This window comes from Thunnus albacares, chromosome 1 (genome assembly GCF_914725855.1).
Source record: "Thunnus albacares chromosome 1, fThuAlb1.1, whole genome shotgun sequence".
In the NCBI taxonomy this organism is placed as follows: Eukaryota; Metazoa; Chordata; class Actinopteri; order Scombriformes; family Scombridae; genus Thunnus; species Thunnus albacares.
In genome coordinates, this window is record NC_058106.1 from 29,372,250 (window position 1) to 29,391,156 (window position 18,907).

The 18,907-nt window shown below is 39.1% G+C and overlaps 1 protein-coding gene across 1 annotated transcript; it reads left to right on the forward strand.

Moving 5' to 3' along the window:
• Positions 1-4,637: 4,637 nt before the first annotated feature.
• slc12a1 (solute carrier family 12 member 1) lies at positions 4,638-18,210 on the forward strand. The gene is made up of 26 exons (XM_044353949.1): positions 4,638-5,072; positions 6,608-6,748; positions 7,162-7,237; positions 8,808-8,903; positions 9,331-9,470; positions 9,573-9,683; positions 9,773-9,884; positions 10,023-10,150; positions 10,415-10,499; positions 10,775-10,935; positions 11,021-11,128; positions 11,275-11,398; positions 11,613-11,714; positions 11,939-12,094; positions 12,195-12,294; positions 12,425-12,536; positions 12,898-13,038; positions 13,658-13,764; positions 13,887-13,969; positions 14,540-14,662; positions 15,448-15,576; positions 16,054-16,165; positions 16,380-16,466; positions 16,596-16,731; positions 16,870-16,937; positions 17,036-18,210. Exons 1-26 carry the CDS (start codon positions 4,815-4,817, stop codon positions 17,166-17,168), a joined length of 3,129 nt encoding a protein of 1,042 aa, XP_044209884.1. The 5' UTR covers positions 4,638-4,814; the 3' UTR covers positions 17,169-18,210.
• Positions 18,211-18,907: the final 697 nt, after the last annotated feature.

Below are 18,907 nucleotides of genomic sequence, written 5' to 3' on the forward strand. Positions count from 1 at the left end.
AAGAGAAATAAGGATTAGAAACTAGGAAAGACTCTCTCTCTCTTAGCGCTGCTAGTTTTCTAAAGACAAGGAGAAACTCTCACTACCTGTCTGCAGAGGAAAAGGTCATATGGAAAATAGAGGTGGGATGTCTGTCAGCACTGCACATGAACATCTTTCTCCTCCTTTTCTCAGCCATCCTCACCCGTCCTCACCTGTTCTCTTCCTTCCAGACAGAGGACAGAAGAAGACAGGACCGTCCTAGACAGAGATTCTGTAACATGGCAGACTGGTCAAAGTCTTTAGTGTTCCTTTGCTAATTTTTACGGTCCACGGTTTCTCCTTATTGCTGTGAATCTGCCTTACTGTGACCTTCAATGGGTTTATGTGCCTTCATCTAGAAACATTAGAGCACCTGTTTGTGTGTGTATGTGTGTCTATGGGTGTGAGTGTGTACGCGCGAGTGTGTGGCATATCATGATGACAGATAGTGCGTCTCCTGACCTGTTGCTTGCTCAGCTGGTGGTAGAGATTTCTCATTGATATAGATTTGATTCAATAATGTGAAATAAATAGAATTTCTTCACTTTAAAATATTGTTGGTCAAATCTGTGCTTTTTGGGTCTCTTATTGCAATCATTGAAGCATATGGAATAAAACAATAATGTTTGTGAGATCCGGTTTACAAATACGTTGGATGACAAAGCAGATGCTTTTAAAGTGTGGCAGTCCTGTCTAGTCGTCCGACATCGCTGCTGCACCAGAGAGGGGTAGAGATGGTGTTTTAGACCAATACTGGCAGAAAAAGAGGTGAATCAAGACTGTTAACTGTAACACTGGGATGAGTCAATTCTTACAGGAGTTTGTGATATGTGTGTGTAAGTGCGTCAATGGTCTAGAGAGAGAAACGAGCTAATGCAGCAGCAGAAAGCAATACACACCGGCATCCATTGACAGTCTGGTAATAAGACAGGCTCTGCAGAGCCTACCAGTCTTTCCTCCTGTGGCCAGTTCACAGTCAGAGTCCAGGCCACTGGGCACACCTCTCTTGACACACATCATTTGTCAGGAATGCAATCATTATTGCATCATTATCTCTGTCACCTATGTGACATCCTTATCTGAAATCTATTTTTAGTGGAAAAAACCACTGCCCCTTTCCTCTTCAGCCTACAAGCCCACTAACCTTAAAAGAAAAATCAACCAAACTTTTAACAAGGGTTGTAAATCAATCACATTTTAACAAATGTGTCTACCTTGTATTGTATTTTCATATCTCAGTATGCAGTAAGGTCAGGTATGTTGTCCTAACTGCATACATATGTAAAGTCTATTTAGAATACCATAAATCACTTTCCCTTCTTTTGTTGCAATGAAGGTAGACTACTGTGCCCAGTCTTGTCTTTGGGGAAAAATTTAAAACTGGGCGTACAATTACATTGTGTATATTTCCAGTGATTCCCTTAAATCCTTCTTTACCTAATATTTTTTGGCAAAATATGTGTAAAGCTTGCTGTGACTGGATGAGTTGAGCACTGGACAGTAAACAGATATAATCAGGAATAGTCAAAATGTTTAGAAAAGTTTATCTTTTGGTGATTTTTATTTAATTTTGGGGCAAAGGGGAAATTAGGACACTTATGTAATTACACTTTAGCTGTTGGATTTTACATAAAATAGGACCTCAGTGCTTACAGAATGCTTGTTATATAGTATAGGGGTCAGTCTATACTAATGAGTCAGTCAAATAGTGAACCTTAGCTTTTGGTGATTATCAATCATCAGTTTTATTACTTGTGGTCTTCGGACCTCATAAGCTAATGTCCTTGTGATAAGACCAGAAGATACAATAGCCTTTCTATTACCAAAGCTATCTACAGTAAACTGCTTGCTGTAATGTACAATTAATGCTATGCTATTTTAAATGCAGTAAAAATAGCTTGAGACAGTCGAGTCAGTGAAGTGGTGAATATTGTAGCTTATGTGTTTTGTTATTAATTAAAAAGGCTCTGTTTTATGCCTATGACTGTATTGTAGCGTAATTTTTTTTTGCACTACACAAATACAGTTTATCAATGGTTCGAGCGGAGAATTCTGCTGCCGCTGCTGCTGCAAATGCTGATGATGACGGTGACAAGATCACAATACTCCTCCTCAAATGCCTGCATTGGTTGCTTTGTGTTCTGAAATAAGCTGGAGTCAGTCTAAAATCTTGAGTCGGAGCCCTCATGTCAAATCTGAAGCCTGAGATTTGTCAGATATGACATGAAGGTTCAAGTCAAATCTGATACCTGAGTTAAGACCGTCTTGGATTTTAGCCTTGAACTTAACTATAATGATCACCTCCAGACGCCTTTATGGATGGATAGGTCAATGATTACCTACCGTGACATGAATTAATGTTTTATAATAGTTTTTAATGATTATAAAGCTATAATGTTTAATAATTCACTTTTAAAAACTGTACTTACACTGCGAAATGATCCTCTTGGCTCTTGGATACCCAAGAAATATTAAAATTTTCAATCAAACTTTCAGCTCATCATTTAAATTGAATAAATTAAAAGAAAGTGGGATCAGCCATATTCAAATATCTTATTTACTATGCACACCAGAAAAGTATGGCTTAAATGGTGAATTTGAAACTTCCTCTGGCAGAGCAGACTACAGTTCAGCAGTTAGGTCCTGAGTCCAGAGCCTGAGGATCTATATGCAAAGTCTTAGTCTTGCACCTTTTCTCTTGTAAATTTTGGGATTGCTTGTTTTGGTCTGAGATGGATTATTGTATTGTCATGTAAGCACATAAAACAGTTGATATAATTCATTCAATGAAAGTTGGAGTTTAAAGTCCATATCTGATATTTTCAATACATTTCTTTATAACAGAGTATATAATAGATCTTGTTTGATTGTAGATATTTTGTTGTGTTTCTGATAAACATACGTTTATATATAATTACCAAGGATATATTGACTTGGCCAGCAGCTGAGGTGAGCTATAGGGTTTACCCACCCTTTTAATTATTGCAGCCCTTTAAGATGTAAGACTCCTGTCTGCTGCTGTATGCACTTTTGCACTTAATCACGTCTTTCACATTGCAGAGAGCAGAGCAAGGTTTGATAAATGCTGCAGAGGGATTTTTTCCTGCCTCTTCTGAGCCCTTTGGACATTAAGTAGAGTGCAGATTCCTTGCCTCTTCTTATGTAGTCCATACAAATTGGAGCATATGCACCCGCTGCTAAGGACTGACCATAGGGGCTCAACAGTTCTCTGAGGAGACCTGCAGAATTTACTCAAGCAGAGCAGACAAAAGTCTAGCACCTCTGATATTAAAAAAAAGGAATCACCTTAAAGTCCAGAGTATTGGAGAGTCAGTAAGGCCTGAGGATCTCTAACTGCACTAAGAGGACTGCAATGTAGCGTAAAATTAGATCTTGCTGTGTTTTAAAAACAAAATAAACTCTAAATCTGACAATGAACATGTCACAGGATTAATGTCACCATTAGCAGTTATATTTACGTCTTGCATTCTGAGTGAGATATAAAACAACAAAGGCAGAAGGGGAGTGGAGAGCTGTCATGCAGAAGCCATGACGTTCCGTGTGGAAAATTTTCTCTCTTCAGCATGACTCAGTCGGTATAATTCTTGAAGAAAGTGGTAACAACTTTGAACCACTGTCTTCCGAATCTGATAAGCATTGTCCAATTGATAGCTTCCTTTCAATCTTCACATAACAACACGTGCCAGAGTATTTTTCTCAGCTTGCGATACAGCCAAGGTCAGAATTCGAGTCATTAGCCTGCCTTTCACTGTACACATAAATCACTGTGGTATATCAGTAATAAGGAAGTTTACCTGTTAAGAGGTCTTTAAAAGGCACTTCAGAAGTCATGTGGCTATAGAGAAATGCCTCAAGCATGTTCCTGTAATTCATAGTCTCATATTAACTTTCTTTCTTCTTTCTTCTTTCTTCTTTCATTCTTCTCTTACAGCCAATCTACCAACTTTCTCTCTTAACACTTTGTGGCTAAGAGTATTATGAGAGATAGCGTTTGTTTAATAAGATGTATAACTTTTATGGGCTCAGCATTTAAGCCACCATAAGATTGATTTTCAGCTTGTTTTCACACTGCTCCTATTGATTATATCTTGTTGATTATATATCCCTTATGAAATTTATATTTTTTCCACTTTATCTTTATTGATCAAAGTCATACGAATCATTATGGGTCTGTAACCTTGAAAACTTTCCTCCTTCACTATGTGAGCTCTCTTTAAGTGGGAACTTCCATATGGATGATATGATGATTCATCCAAAGGGCTCATTGGTCTGAGGAAATACTACACATAGCCCCATAAACTGCAACCACAGGACAACATGTGCTGATGCCCTGCACTTCAGACAATAATATTAGTAATCAATTCTCCAGATCTCAGGCAATGAGCGCCTTTATCTCTCGTTTGGCGTTTATGACTTGGTTAATCGTTAAGCAATGCCTTTGTGTCCCCTAGGATGGAGCAAGGACATATCTGACACCCCTCGTTCAGTTTTCTGAGGGTTGATCCAAAGAGTTAGCCAATAGTTGACAGCCTGTGTATGACCCTGGCACATATAAAGGTGGGCCATTTAAGACAAACTCAGTCTAAGCACAAGAAGCTCAGAGTAGCAGAGGAGATCTCAACTAGTCTACATATCAATAAACAAGGATAACCATACCAGTTGATGCAGTGCTCTGCTCTTTTAAAACATCGTTGGATGACTGAAGACTTAAGACCTACACTGCAGTTTCATCCTTGACTTTTTAAATCTGAGAATTTCCTTCAGCATTCCTGATGGAGAGGATCAGTTCTAACGGAGGGGAGTATGTTAACTCCGCTTATGATGCGACACTGGATGGGCCTCCTCTCTATGAAGTGACGAGCCTCTCTAACGGGGAGAACCGGGCTGTCCGGTTTTCGGTGGTCAGTGCTTTTGGTCATGACACTTTGGACAGAGTGCCCAACATTGACTTCTATCGTAATGCGGGCAGTGTGAGTGGTCAACGGGCTGTGCGACCTTCCCTCCAGGAGCTCCACGATATCTTTCAGAAGGTGAGTGCATATGTGTGCGAGAGACACAAAGAGAGAGATTATGTTAAAGTTGGCAAATTATATTATTATTATACACATTCTCATCACTTATGTTCTCTTCTGGTTTTTCTGTTTTCTCTGTACTACAAGATCTATATCCTTTTTTTTCTGTTGTGTTGCACATGTTTGTCCTTCACCTCACCTTCTGCAGAAAGTAGTTTACACCTGATTTCTCTGAGTCCCAAATTCAATCCGCCAATTTTGTAACAGCGCTCTTTGCTGCAGCCTTCCCAGCTCCTGAGCTACACAGACTCAAAACAGAGTGAAATGAGATGTTTTACAGTTTACAGCAGTTTAATCATTCAAACATCATTCACACGGTGCCATGACTTTCAGTGTCCACAGGTCAGTCGTTATCTCTTTGGCTAAAGACCTGTGAAACTGAATAGGACACTTAATGTTATTTCTGGAGCTTAGACGCTTGACACACTTAAGACTTTTAGTGCTTTTTATTAGATCGTTATACTGCCTTGTGTTGCAAAAGAGATGGGGTTAGAGGTCATTTTCATTTTATAGGTGGAATTAGATTAGCATTTCTGAACTTCTTGTTTTCACAGTGCTTTGAAAAAATCACAGATCTTTTAGCAGTCTTCACAGCAATAAATAAAAAGGAAGACAGGTTGCAAGATATGGTGCAAATGTGTAAGGTCTATCACCCAATCATCATTTCTCTTGACAAAAAGATCTTGACCAGTAGCTGCTGGTGATTTATGGGAAGAATCCTCAAATTCATCTGGAAGGATAGGAGACTAGTTGCAACACATTGCTGATGCCAAGCCCATGTTACCTAATTAAACTTATCTGACTCATACTTTTATTGAGAATATAATTAGTTTGATTTGAACAACAGAGAACAACCATGGTACATTTAATTCTGGAATATTTGTCTGTCTACACTTTGAATTAATTTGTGATCTTGGCACAAAATTACAGAAAATTCAAATTACTCATAACGGTCATTTGCTGTAATCACAAACACCATGCCACTGCAACTAAAAGGCTACAACTTAGAAATGAAACGCATCTGAGAGGTTACACTACATCAGACGTCAGAGCATAAGCGTCAGGCTGGAGAGTCATTTAACAGTCAGTATTCATCTTCATAGAAAGTTAAAATTAGGTTTGTCTTGTTCTCTCCATTTTTCTCTTCAGTTTTCAAGGACAGACACACACCAGTGTAATCTGCACTGCAAATGTTTTATCAATCTTCATCCAAATCAAACCACATGGACTCTTCTCCCTCTCTAAGTTCTCATGTGTATTACAGAGAAAGCAAGAGAAAGCCAAACACATGTCCCACATGAAAAGACAGCTTGTATCTCTTGTGAGCTCAGAAAACACGGACTTTGCTCCGAAGAGTGAAACGTCATAATAATGACACTTTTTTTTTTTACAATCCAAAAATGCTAAAGGCAGATTCACATGGATGTATCCCAGCTTTTAAGACAAATTTGCATGTTTCTCTTCTCTTATATTTTCTTCTGTTTTCCCAACAGAATGGAGCAATCTCTGTGCCAGACACTGTGGATGACAGTGTCGATGGGAGTGACGGGACCCCCTCTGATGATGTGGAGTCTGCTAAGCCCATTGAGAACAACAGTGGAGCAGTAAAGTTTGGCTGGATAAGGGGTGTCTTGGTGAGTTATGTTGGGTCATGACAGGCTCCCTCTGCTTTATAGAAGCAGGGTCGCTCTGCATGACTGTGACCTGGCAAGTGGAGGCTCCATGTGTCTCGATAACACAGCGGGGCCAAATGGGGCTTTCAAGACCAGAGTCTGGGAGTAATTTGCATTTGCTGAAGAGCTGCTGGTTGATCATTTGTGCTGCTGGCAAGCAGATCAGAAAAGTCCCCAAATGATGTTTTGTGTTGTCTTTTTAATTGGGCTACAGATGCTCCGGTTTGTCATTGAAATTGTAACCGTGGTTTTGACAACCAGTTCAGACAAGTTTGATTTGAAGTGTAATCCAGAGTTATATCATTGGTATGCTACTATATACAATAATAAATAATGACCTTAACTGAAGACTAAATTGTTGTTGTCCTCCATAGGTGAGATGCATGCTGAACATCTGGGGTGTGATGCTGTTCATCCGTCTGTCCTGGGTGTTTGGACAGGCAGGCTGGGGTGAGTGAGACAGAGACACAGTACATCTTGGTCATTTGGGGCAAACAGGGATACAGTGTTAGCTTTGTATTTCAACAAACTGCCCAATCTGTCTGTCCATTTTTTGTACCTTGCATTCTCCACTTATGGCTACCTTCTTTCAATTATTTGCATGTGCTTAAAGGACCAGTGTGTAGAATTTAGTGAGGTCACAGATTGCAACCAACAGAATACCCATCCCTTCCAAGCACGTAGAAAAACCTGCGGTGACCATGAAACTCATGAAAAATGCAAAAGGCCCTCTCTAGAGTCTGTGTTTGGTTTGTCTGTTCTGGGCTATAGTAGAAACATGGCAGTGCAACATGGTGGGCTCTGTGGAAGAGGACCCACTCCTTATGTAGATATAAAGGGCTCATTATAAGGTAACAAAAACGCAACTATTCTTATTTTTATTATACACCCATGAAAACATAATTAGCATATTATATTCTATTTCTGCCAAGTCCGTTCCGCTAGATGACACTAAATTCAACACACTGCACCTTTAAGTTTTTAAGCAAGTTTTTCCTTTTCTTCCAATACAGCTTTGGATGCGTTGGGGACTGTTGCTATTATAGACCTTATAAAGCCAACTGAGATTCTATATGTGACAATGAACTACAATGAACTATATAACTAAAAATTATTTTCATTATCCAGTATTTTCATGATTCTCAAATCTCGTGTTTTGTCCCGATCAGCAGCCCACAACCCAAAGATACTCAGTTTACCGTCCTTTGTAGGAAAAGACTCAAAACAATTGATCGATTATCAAAATAGTTAGCGATTCATTTAATAGTTGGCAACTAATAGATTAATTGACTAATCATTGCAGCTCTAGAACTATACAAACACACTTGATTTGACTTGATTCAGTCTACCTGTCAGCCCTGCTCCTTTACATCACTGAACCTAAAGATGATTTTTTTCAGGTTGATAGTGTTGTCTGGGGCAACAGCAGCCAGATCCTGCAAGTCTGTATTTTGAGGACAAATCAGGGGTGCTGTTTGGCCGCTATTCTCGGGACTATGGACAATTAAAGGATTATAGTCTTCTGCTCGTTAGCAAGAAGTATTAAACTGAGGCAGATTCAACTGAGATAACTTTTCTGAGTTCTGTTAATGATCTAAACTTGCTGAAGTTGCTGAGCCAAACCTCTATGAGCAGTGCGTGTGTGTTTGTGTGTGTGTGTGTTTGTGTGTGTGTAAGAAGCAGAGAGAAAGAGGAAATTGTGTGAATGGCTTCATGAGTGTGTTCATTGCTTAATAACCTATCGATCAGCACCAGCTTTTGTTCAGGCGGCGTAACTAAATGGTTTTGAGAAGCCGAGAATGCCACAGGCAATAGGCAGAGCAGGTACAGCAGACGGCCATAACTTTAAGCCTCAAGGCTCGTCTGGGACTTTGACTCTCACTGTGTTTAAATGTGACTGTGGAGAGGAGGGATTCATTTAACAATCAAAATGTTTAATGACTGATCACCAAAATGAAACTCCTGAATAAATTGTAGTTTAGAAACAATTATTTTGAGCTGTTACGTGTGTGTATTTCAGGTCTGGGAATTGTGGTCATCGCTCTGAGCTGTGTGGTGACCACCATTACTGGCCTTTCCATGTCCGCCATTTGCACTAATGGTGTGGTCAGAGGAGGTAAGTCAATGCATTGTTAACTTACATGATAAGACATTTTCATATGCAGAAATGTAGACACTAAATAACTGAAGTCAAGTCTTGACCTACCTTTCTTGAAGGCATTTCGATGCAGCTACTCATAACAGATACTCTACTACAGAATCCCTGTCTGTCAGTGGTACCAACAGTTTAAACATTATTTATGCATTTATATAGCCTGAGATAACACACATTCACTCTGACATAAAATCTTTTACTGAGAGAATGGAATGACCAGGAGGACAGTATGTGTAAAGACACAAGGTTCAAAACTGCACCTGAATGTCGCCTCTTAAAGCCGTCTATGTTTTACAGCCTACTTAACTTGACTTGACACAAAATCAATGAATCAGTGATGTGGTGATTAATCATCCACTGCTGTATGTATGTGTTTTGTCATTTTTAGGAGGAGCCTACTATTTGATATCTCGCAGTTTGGGACCAGAGTTTGGAGGGTCGATTGGTCTGATTTTTGCCTTTGCCAATGCAGTGGCTGTAGCCATGTATGTGGTGGGATTCGCTGAGACAGTGGTTGACTTGCTCAAGGTGTGCGACGTTATAATGATCAGGAATTGTGGAAATGTCTCATTCCCAGATATTTGACTAAACACTTACCCATTCCTCTTCCTTCCCTTCTGTCATACTCAGGAGCATGATGCCCTTATGGTGGATGAAATAAATGACATCAGAATCGTCGGATGCATTACGGTGGTGTTGCTGTTGGCCATATCAGTTGCTGGAATGGAATGGGAGGCCAAGGTTAGATGCAAATCATGCTAGTCTCTGGGATTGTTGTGGTAAAACTTCCAACCATAATTTTAATCCATTTAATTCTTTTCTCCCCACAGGCACAGATTGTTCTACTCATTATTTTGCTGGTGGCCATAGTGAACGTATTTGTGGGAACATTCATTCCTGCAACTGAGACTAAGAAATCCCAAGGCTTCTTCAATTATAACGGTAAGGATACTATTAAACTGTAAAAAAAACAAAACAAAACAGAAATGTACCTAAAAAAGATTGGATTCATTCACAAAGTTAACCTTATTTTCTCCCTTTCTCTTCATTTCTCTTCCTTCTCTCAATCACTTTTCACAGCAAAAATATTCTCAGAAAATTTTGCTCCAGCGTTTCGAGATGGTGAGAGTTTTTTCTCAGTGTTTTCCATCTTTTTCCCTGCTGCAACGGGAATCCTGGCTGGAGCCAACATCTCTGGCGACTTGCGGGTAACTTTCTCATACAGACATCATTGCATAGGAACCAAGCATAGGAATCATTAGCTGCTATTGAACAGAGGTTTCTAAACAATAGGCTGGAGGCAGAACTGAAACAACATTGCATTTTTTGTACTTCTTATATCCTGAGTGAATCATGTAAAGAAAACAAATTTACGCTCATTTATTTATTAATTTACAGTTTTGCATATATCTTAAACACAGAAACAGACTGGAATATGAAATCTTCTAACATAGATCTGTGTTATTTTACAGGATCCCCAAGCAGCCATACCTAAAGGTACCCTGCTGGCAATCTTAATCACTGGTATCACCTACCTGGCTGTTGCCCTTTGTGTCTGTAAGTACAATAATCCATGAAGTGCACCTCCAAAAAGTAACTTAAGTGATTTTACATTTGTGTTTTTCATATAAAAAAACTACCTCACTAAATAGTTACCTCGATTAGACACAGTTGACACACGATTAAGACACATTCAGCTGTGAGAGCAAGCTAGCTTGACATCTTGACATCACATACAAACATTGGAAAATGTTTTATTTCGTTGTTTATATCGTTGTTAGACTTTTAAAAATTCCTAATCCATGTGTCTGTTCTTCTGTCTAATTGTTCAGCTGCCACTGTTGTCCGAGATGCCACAGGAAACATAACTGACATCATTACCGGCAATAATCATCACTGCAATGGTTCAGCAGTAGCTGCTTGTGAGCTCGGCTATGATTTCTCCTCCTGTGAAGTAGATGACTGTAAATTTGGCTTGATGAACAACTTCCAGGTAAACAGCCTCGAAACTCTAATCGTAAGAGTTCTTTTTTGCCTTTTTCATTTTTAATGCTCTCCTTTCTTCACCTCCGGGTCAGGTGATGACCATGGTATCTGGATTTGGTCCCCTCATCATTGCTGGAACGTTCTCAGCCACCCTTTCATCAGCCTTGGCTTCCCTTGTCAGTGCTCCCAAAGTCTTCCAGGTCAGTAACTCCAGACATTTTTCTAAATGCAGTGGAACTGCAAAGCTACATTTTCAAATAGCTCTCCACTGAGATACAACAAGATTGTGGCTTTTAACTCCTGAAAACAACCAATCTTTTCTAACTCAAGCTCTGTCTTTCCTCAGGCACTGTGTAAAGACAACATCTACAAGGCCCTGCACTTCTTTGCTAAGGGATATGGCAAGAACAATGAGCCAATTCGTGGCTACGTCCTCACTTTCATTATTTCTGTGGGCTTCATTCTCATTGGTTAGTTGAGTTGTTTATCATGGCCTGGCCATAATATCCTTATAACAACTGACATGGTGTACTTTATAAATGTGTTTTATGCTTCTTTAAAAAGTAAAAAATGTGTTTATTGTCATCCAGTTAGCAAAAAAAATATATAAACTTTTATGCATTATAAAAAGTTGAATGCAAATGTGATTCCAATGCATTTATTATCATTTTTTTGTCTCTTTAGGTAATCTCAATGTCATTGCTCCTATCATCTCAAACTTCTTCTTGGCATCTTATGCTCTCATAAATTTCTCCTGTTTCCATGCATCCTACGCCAAGTCTCCAGGTGGGTCAGAAGTGATATATAAATGAAAGTGAATATATAAAAACAAGCTTCTAAATTTCCTAGAACAAACTGAGTTGCATTAGATAATTAGACTTCGGTTTGTTTTACAGTCAAAGTAAGATATTAAGAGTCAATACTACACCTTACTTTTAATGTTTTAAATCACTTTTACAACAGTGAGCAATCACTGACTGTGGTCTTAACTACTGTTATGCTTTTCTTAGGTTGGAGACCAGCATATAAATTCTACAACATGTGGTTATCCCTGTTGGGTGCGGTGCTCTGCTGTGGTGTTATGTTTGTTATCAACTGGTGGGCTGCTCTCCTCACATATGCCATTGAAATCCTCCTCTACATTTATGTGACAGTCAAGAAGCCAGGTGAGCTGTTTGTACATGTTCACATGTTTGGCGGTAAGCCCTACATTCATGATGCCTGTATCTTAGAACTCACCTGTTATGCCTCTTATGTTCTCACCAGATGTGAACTGGGGTTCATCCACGCAGGCAGTGACATTTGTGAGTGCAGTCAGCAATGCTCTGTCACTATCTGGAGTAGAAGATCATGTCAAGAACTTCAGGTAAAAGTGTGCGATGCATCAGTGCAAATATATAATTCAAAACAGTATTGGTATTATGATATATATATATATAACACCAAAACATTAAACACAAGACATGTTCAGACTAATATTCCTGTTCCTTTCTCAGGCCTCAGATCTTAGCATTGACAGGTTCAGCACGGACCAGACCGGCTCTCCTAGACCTGGCTCATGGCTTTTCAAAGAACTATGGACTCTGTCTCTCCTGTGAAGTGTTTGTGGTAAGATAATATTGTATTTCCATGATTTGCAAATGCAAACCATGGATATTATCAGGGCAGCATATATAGTCTTTCACAAATCTTTCCTTAAATATCAACCTCCAATTCAAATTGAGATTTGCACATCAAGTGATTTTAATGTGCAGACATCACATGCAGTAGATATTCAAGTGAATATCAAGCAGGGATGAGAGAAATGCCAACTGTCTGGATATCTTGAGACTAAAGTTTAGGGTCATTTGTGTCTTATGAATAGGAAAAGCGTGCAGGTAGTGTGTGGGATCTCTTTTTCTCTCATACACACTCACACAAACACATACACACAGTTGTTATAATATAATGTATATTTTGACCTCTCCAGGGCCCGAGATCAGAGGCCCTTGAAGAGATGAATTCTGGCATGGAGAAGAACCAGCTGTGGCTGAGGAAAACCAAACGCAAGGCATTCTACGCTGCTGTGGCCTGCGAAAGCTTCAGGGAAGGGACTGAGAGCCTGCTGCAGGTCAGTATGGTCATGATATATAACACTGTTCTTTAACTAAATAGAAAAACAAACAAACCAACTAACCCAGAAGAATCCAGTCCATTAATGAATAACCTGAGACTTTTAATGACAGATTGAAACACTGCAGAAACCGTTTTTATTGACCAATGCCTTCCTTTCAACACTGAGAATCTATTGCTGTGTTATGACTCTGGCCTGGACTTGTCTTAAGGATCTGGCCAGAAGAGGAGATAATTAATGAGGAGCAGGAAAACAGTCTTATGGCTCTGGCTATCGCAAACTTGAGATAAGGCTTGGTTCATTGTCAGGACTGCTTACTTCAAACAGCGCAGCAGATTAAAAGCTATAATTGATTAACACTGAATTGGATGAGTCCCTGCAGACACGGAAAGATCTGCCGAGTGATTGGTCATAACTTCTGGCAGTAAAACAGCTTCACAGTCTCCTTGTCTGGGACATTTTGAAACTTTTTGGAGATTTGTTTTTTTCTTCCCCAGTTAATGAGCACATCAGGTTTATATAACTGCAGGGTAGCCTGGTACCTGCGTTTCTTCAGTAAACAGTTCATTCTGATTTTGAGTTTTATCTTTATGCTACGAGTGTTGTGCTTTTACAGGCTTCTGGTCTTGGTCGTATGAAGCCTAACACACTGATGATAGGCTTCAAGAGGAACTGGAGGACTGCAGGCACAGAGGCGTTGCTGAGTTATGTGGGAGTGCTGCAGTAAGTCACAAATAAATACTCACATAAATGCATACATAACAATTTTTGCAACCAATAATTAAACGAAAGTAGGAGATATTTGCTTTAAAGTGGTGTCCTTGTTCTTTTCCTTTTTTTGACAGTGATGCATTTGACTTTGAGTATGGAACAGTGATATTGAGGATGGACCAGGGACTTGATGTGTCACATATTATCGAGGCAGAAGGTCAGTATGAAAAATTATTGAGGCTATGTGCTTTAATCTAAAGGAGCTCCTAAATCATTATGAGGACAAAACACAACACAGGAAGTAGCTTTAAAACAGCAGCGCTAAATAAATGAAGCAGCAAACATATAAACAGACTCACAATAAATGGATAAATAAATAAGAAAAATCAATTTGTAAAACTAGGTCTTAAGATGATTTCTTAATACAGAGATAGTAGTAACTGACCTTAAATCGGCTCAGACTATTTTAAGTTGCCAAAGAATAACCAAATGAATTGTCAAAAACTGCACCACAGCTGCAATGTGTTAACTTTTATTCTTAAAACGACCCACAGTAACTCACTATAATAAAATAATTCTGATAAGGCAGGGCACTTTGTTCCGTAGATTACAAAGTATTTATAAAGGTCAGGTAGTTAACAGATAAGCTGCTAAAATAAAATACCAGTTTACTGCTTCTCTGTCTCTGCAGAAATCTTTACAATAACAGAGAATCCTAACCAATGTAACACACACTCACCATGATTATATGTTTATTGTCAAGTGGAAATCTGATTGTGTCTTTCAGAGGAGATGCTAAGGGCAGTGAAGGAGCAACAATCACTGGAGACTGACCTAAATGGAAGGAAAGCTTCCAGAGGACTGTTCAGGAAGACCAGAAAGTCCTCGACACAAGTGCTCACCACCAGAGGTATCAACAGTTATTTCTCTCAGTTACAATCCTACCTTACATTTAAGACTGCCATCACAAGCTATGTAAAGCACAGAGATTCTAAAGGTTGCATCAATAGATTAGTATGATCTTGAAATATGTGCAAAGAGGAGGTATCTCAGTATCTCACTCACTATCCCCCACCCCACACACGCACACACACACACACACACACACACACACACACACACACACACACACACACACACACACACACACACACACACACACACACACATGCACTCACATATCCACTGATCCAAAGAATAAAATAACATACATTTAACAAATGAAACCAATGGCACACATATTTTCTGGAAACTTCTCCACACTCCCATTGAGATATAATTAAATCAAATGCTCCCACTAAAGATGTCTCTGAGGGTGTAATCCAATAATATGGTCCCTTTCGTTCCAGTTTGAAGAGCATCTCTCAAGAGCAGCCCCTTAAACCAGACAGCAGAGTGTTCTTGCAACCTCTCACTCGATCCGTCTCTGTCTCTACATCTCACACACACACACACCACTGAGCTGCATCTTGGCAAGACAGGGATGCTTGTTAGTATGCAATCTGCGTCCCACTCATTGGAACATTAGACCTGAAAGATGGCTGTTCCTGCTGATGTAGAGTCAGCTCTTAATGTTGGCTTGCGCTAGTTTCCCCATCCAACTTAACTCTCCGTGTTCTGATACATTCCCTCCTACTACTCCTCTCTCATCAAGTTCTCATTTCTCCTATCTTTTTCTCTCTCTCTCTCTCTCAGTGTCAGTGTGCGGCCCTCTGCCCCCGCAGGTTGCCAAGATGAATGAGAGGCTGATCGAGGCCAGTTCTCAGTTCAAGAAGAAACAGCCTAAAGGCACCATTGATGTGTGGTGGCTGTTTGACGATGGAGGTGGGTGCTGCTTCCCCTAGGCGGCTTTCTCTCATGTACCTTGCCTATATATTCCAAGAGAAACGTACACAGAGACACAGCCTCCCTGATAATAATGCAGGCAACCAGCGGACTGAAGAATTCTGATAAAAAAACAAACACCTGAAGAAATGAAACCCCCGTAAAAGGGAAAAGATGGTTAACTAGAAGTTGTTTGCAAAATGCAAACTGCTATTACCTCTGTCAAAAACTAAGTTTTTTCACAACTTTTAAAACATGCATTCAATTTGGCACCACCAGAACTGAATCAATTGTGTCCTTGCCAAAGCTTGATCTGTCCGCCAAATTTCATGGAAATGCATTGTTGAGATCTCCTGGTGACAGACGAGTAGAGATAAACTGGCATGTGCAAAAACATAACAGAGGTGAAATATAAACTCATAAAACCAGCATATCGAATTGGTTTTACAATAAAACTACTTTTCCACTATCTTTCAGGTCTTACCCTGCTGCTCCCCTACATCCTAACCACCAGGAAGAAGTGGAAAGACAGTAAATTAAGGATCTTCATTGCAGGGCAGCCTGAACGCAGTGAGCTGGATAAACAGGAGTGAGTATAAAAAGATTAATGTTTCAATATCAATTATGGCTTAATCGGGGGGAAGTTATATTAGGAAAATTAATTGGCAACGTAATGTGCAGACATGAAAATTCATGAGCCAACAGCATCACTTTAGAGAAACTGTTCTTTAGCATTAAATAAAAAATATTAAACATAAACATTTATGTTGAAGTTAATCAGTGTGTCGTTATCTGTCTTGCAGGATGATGTCACTGTTGGAGAAATTCAGAATTAAGTACAGTGAGATCATTGTCCTTGATGACATCCATGTCAAACCCAGCTCTGACAGGTAACTGCATTTTTACCAGATGGTACAATAGTAATAGTAAAATGTAATCACCTCACAATATCAGCATATTATATGATAAAAATGAATATTTTCTGCAGTCAGCTCATGTTCTTATCTCCTTTCCTCCAGCTTGAAGAAGTTAGAGGACATGATTGAGCCTTTCCGTCTGCATGAGGGGTCTAAAGACACTGCCCAGGCTGAAGCCCTGCGGAAAGAGCATCCCTGGAAAATCACTGACGAAGAGCTGGAGACATTTGAGGAGAAGGTAAAACCACAAACTTGCAGTAAAGACTTTCAATACAGCATTGATATTATTTTGTATTACTTTGGGTGGAGGTGATGTGTTAAACAACAAAATTAGGTTGAAATTCATTAATAAATGATAACTGCTCCTGTTTTACAGACCAACCTCCAGGTACGACTGAATGAGTTGCTTCAGGAAAACTCCAAATCAGCCAATCTGGTCATTGTGTAAGTATAACCAACTGTTGCCTGAGTTACATTGAACCACCAAGCTTAATCCAGCGAGGGATGAAAAAGTGTCTAACATATTCTCTCATCCTCTGCAGGAGCATGCCAATTGCCCGTAAGTCTGTCTCTGATCACCTCTACATGGCCTGGCTGGACACTCTCACAAAGGACCTTCCACCCACCCTGCTAATTAGAGGAAACCACAAGAGTGTGCTTACTTTCTACTCCTGAGCACCTTGCAGGCTCAGTAGTAGAGTACTAGGTAGCGTGAAAGGAAAATGAAAGGTTGTACCATAATGATGAACCATGTTCATAAAGCGTACCAGAACCTTGGATGATATTATTCAGTCTTCCAGACCATCACCACTGTGTAACACAATCCACCATTTTTAGTGAAGTCCTGATGAGGGGATTCAAACTCCAAGTCTGATTGGAACAGCCAGTTGTAGTCGTCACACTAAACAATACATACAATACATACATACATACATACATACAATAAAATATAAGACATAACTGAAAGAAATCTTAAAAGTATTCACCTGGCTTAGCTGACTATGGTATAATAAAAACAAAGTTCCAGTCATAGCGAAATCTTGTTACCAATGTAAACTTTTAACTTCTCTGCTGCACCCAGAGCTCTCTATCAATGCTGTTAGTGATGAACAAGACTGGTCTAAATAAGGAAATATATATTTCTGACAATGAATTAGAGAATGTCAGACAGTCTGAGTGTGAATTTGGGAGCACAGGCGAAGTTTAAGCTTTTCGCAACAATGGACAGCTTCGAACAATAATATTATACTAAGACAAGCTTATAATTTGGGGTTCAGGCAGGGATACAAGGCTGCTTTCAATGGTTAAACTGAGTGACTGCGTTGCCTGGTGCCGTGATTGTAAAATAAATGTATATAGTAGATGTTTGAACTCACTGCTGAATATTTTTTGAAAAAAAAAAAAAATTTTCATAAATGATTAACAGCATGATATTGGCTACATTAGTTTTTTAAACAGTGATAATAATGGTAAAATTATTTTGTAAGCTTTCTTTGATATTCACTAAGTTTAAAATACACTGCTATTATAAAGCTGTTTACCTCTTCCACATTATACTGTTTAAATATTGTTAAGGTTACTCTCAGTACACTTTTTGTTTGATGAAAACTAAAGCTTGTAAACTCAATTCCTCTGTGTGTTTTACCTTATCTGTCTTCCTATTTAAATATATAATTGTGATTTACTGATATTAAGAACGAATAAAAGTTGAGCTGTACTTGTTGTCTCATGTCATTTTTTGGATGAAGGCTCAATAAAACATGCCCATATGTTCAGCACTGTGTCCAAAAATGTTTAAAAAAATAGAGTGGAAAAAGAAAGAGGAATGTCAGACTGAGGACAGCCAAGAGTTTTATGCCTTTAAAATCAGAAGAGCATAGCGAAACAAACTTATGAGCCATAAATCAAAGTGAATAATGGATTTGGATAATGCAGTCAGCGTAGCATTAAGAAACTGTTATATCTATGTAAATGATGAAAATGAGCATTGCATGAAAATTTGATGGATCAAGAGCACCATTTTCATCTCTTCAGGTCGAAGGCAGAAGTGTAAGTGTTATCAATCAAAATACTTCTACACTGTAGAAATTTGGTGCGGCCATAAATTAATCTGGACACTTTAATCACCAGCAAATACAAATGTATTTAATGTAAAATGATTCTTCAGAAGTATTTTGGCTTAGAGTGCATTTATAAAAATCTTGACTATGTCAATCTTAATTGTCAACATCCTAAATGGCAATGCTGGTTTATTTCCCATGGGGGGCAGCATGGACTTGACTTCTGGCTGCAAATGTTGGCTATTTGTGGGTTTGCCTCAAACCTCAAGTTTGCAGTGAAAGTGAATAGAACTGAGCTCGCTGCACACTCGAATGGATTATATGTGCCATTACCGTTATTCTATTATTCTATTA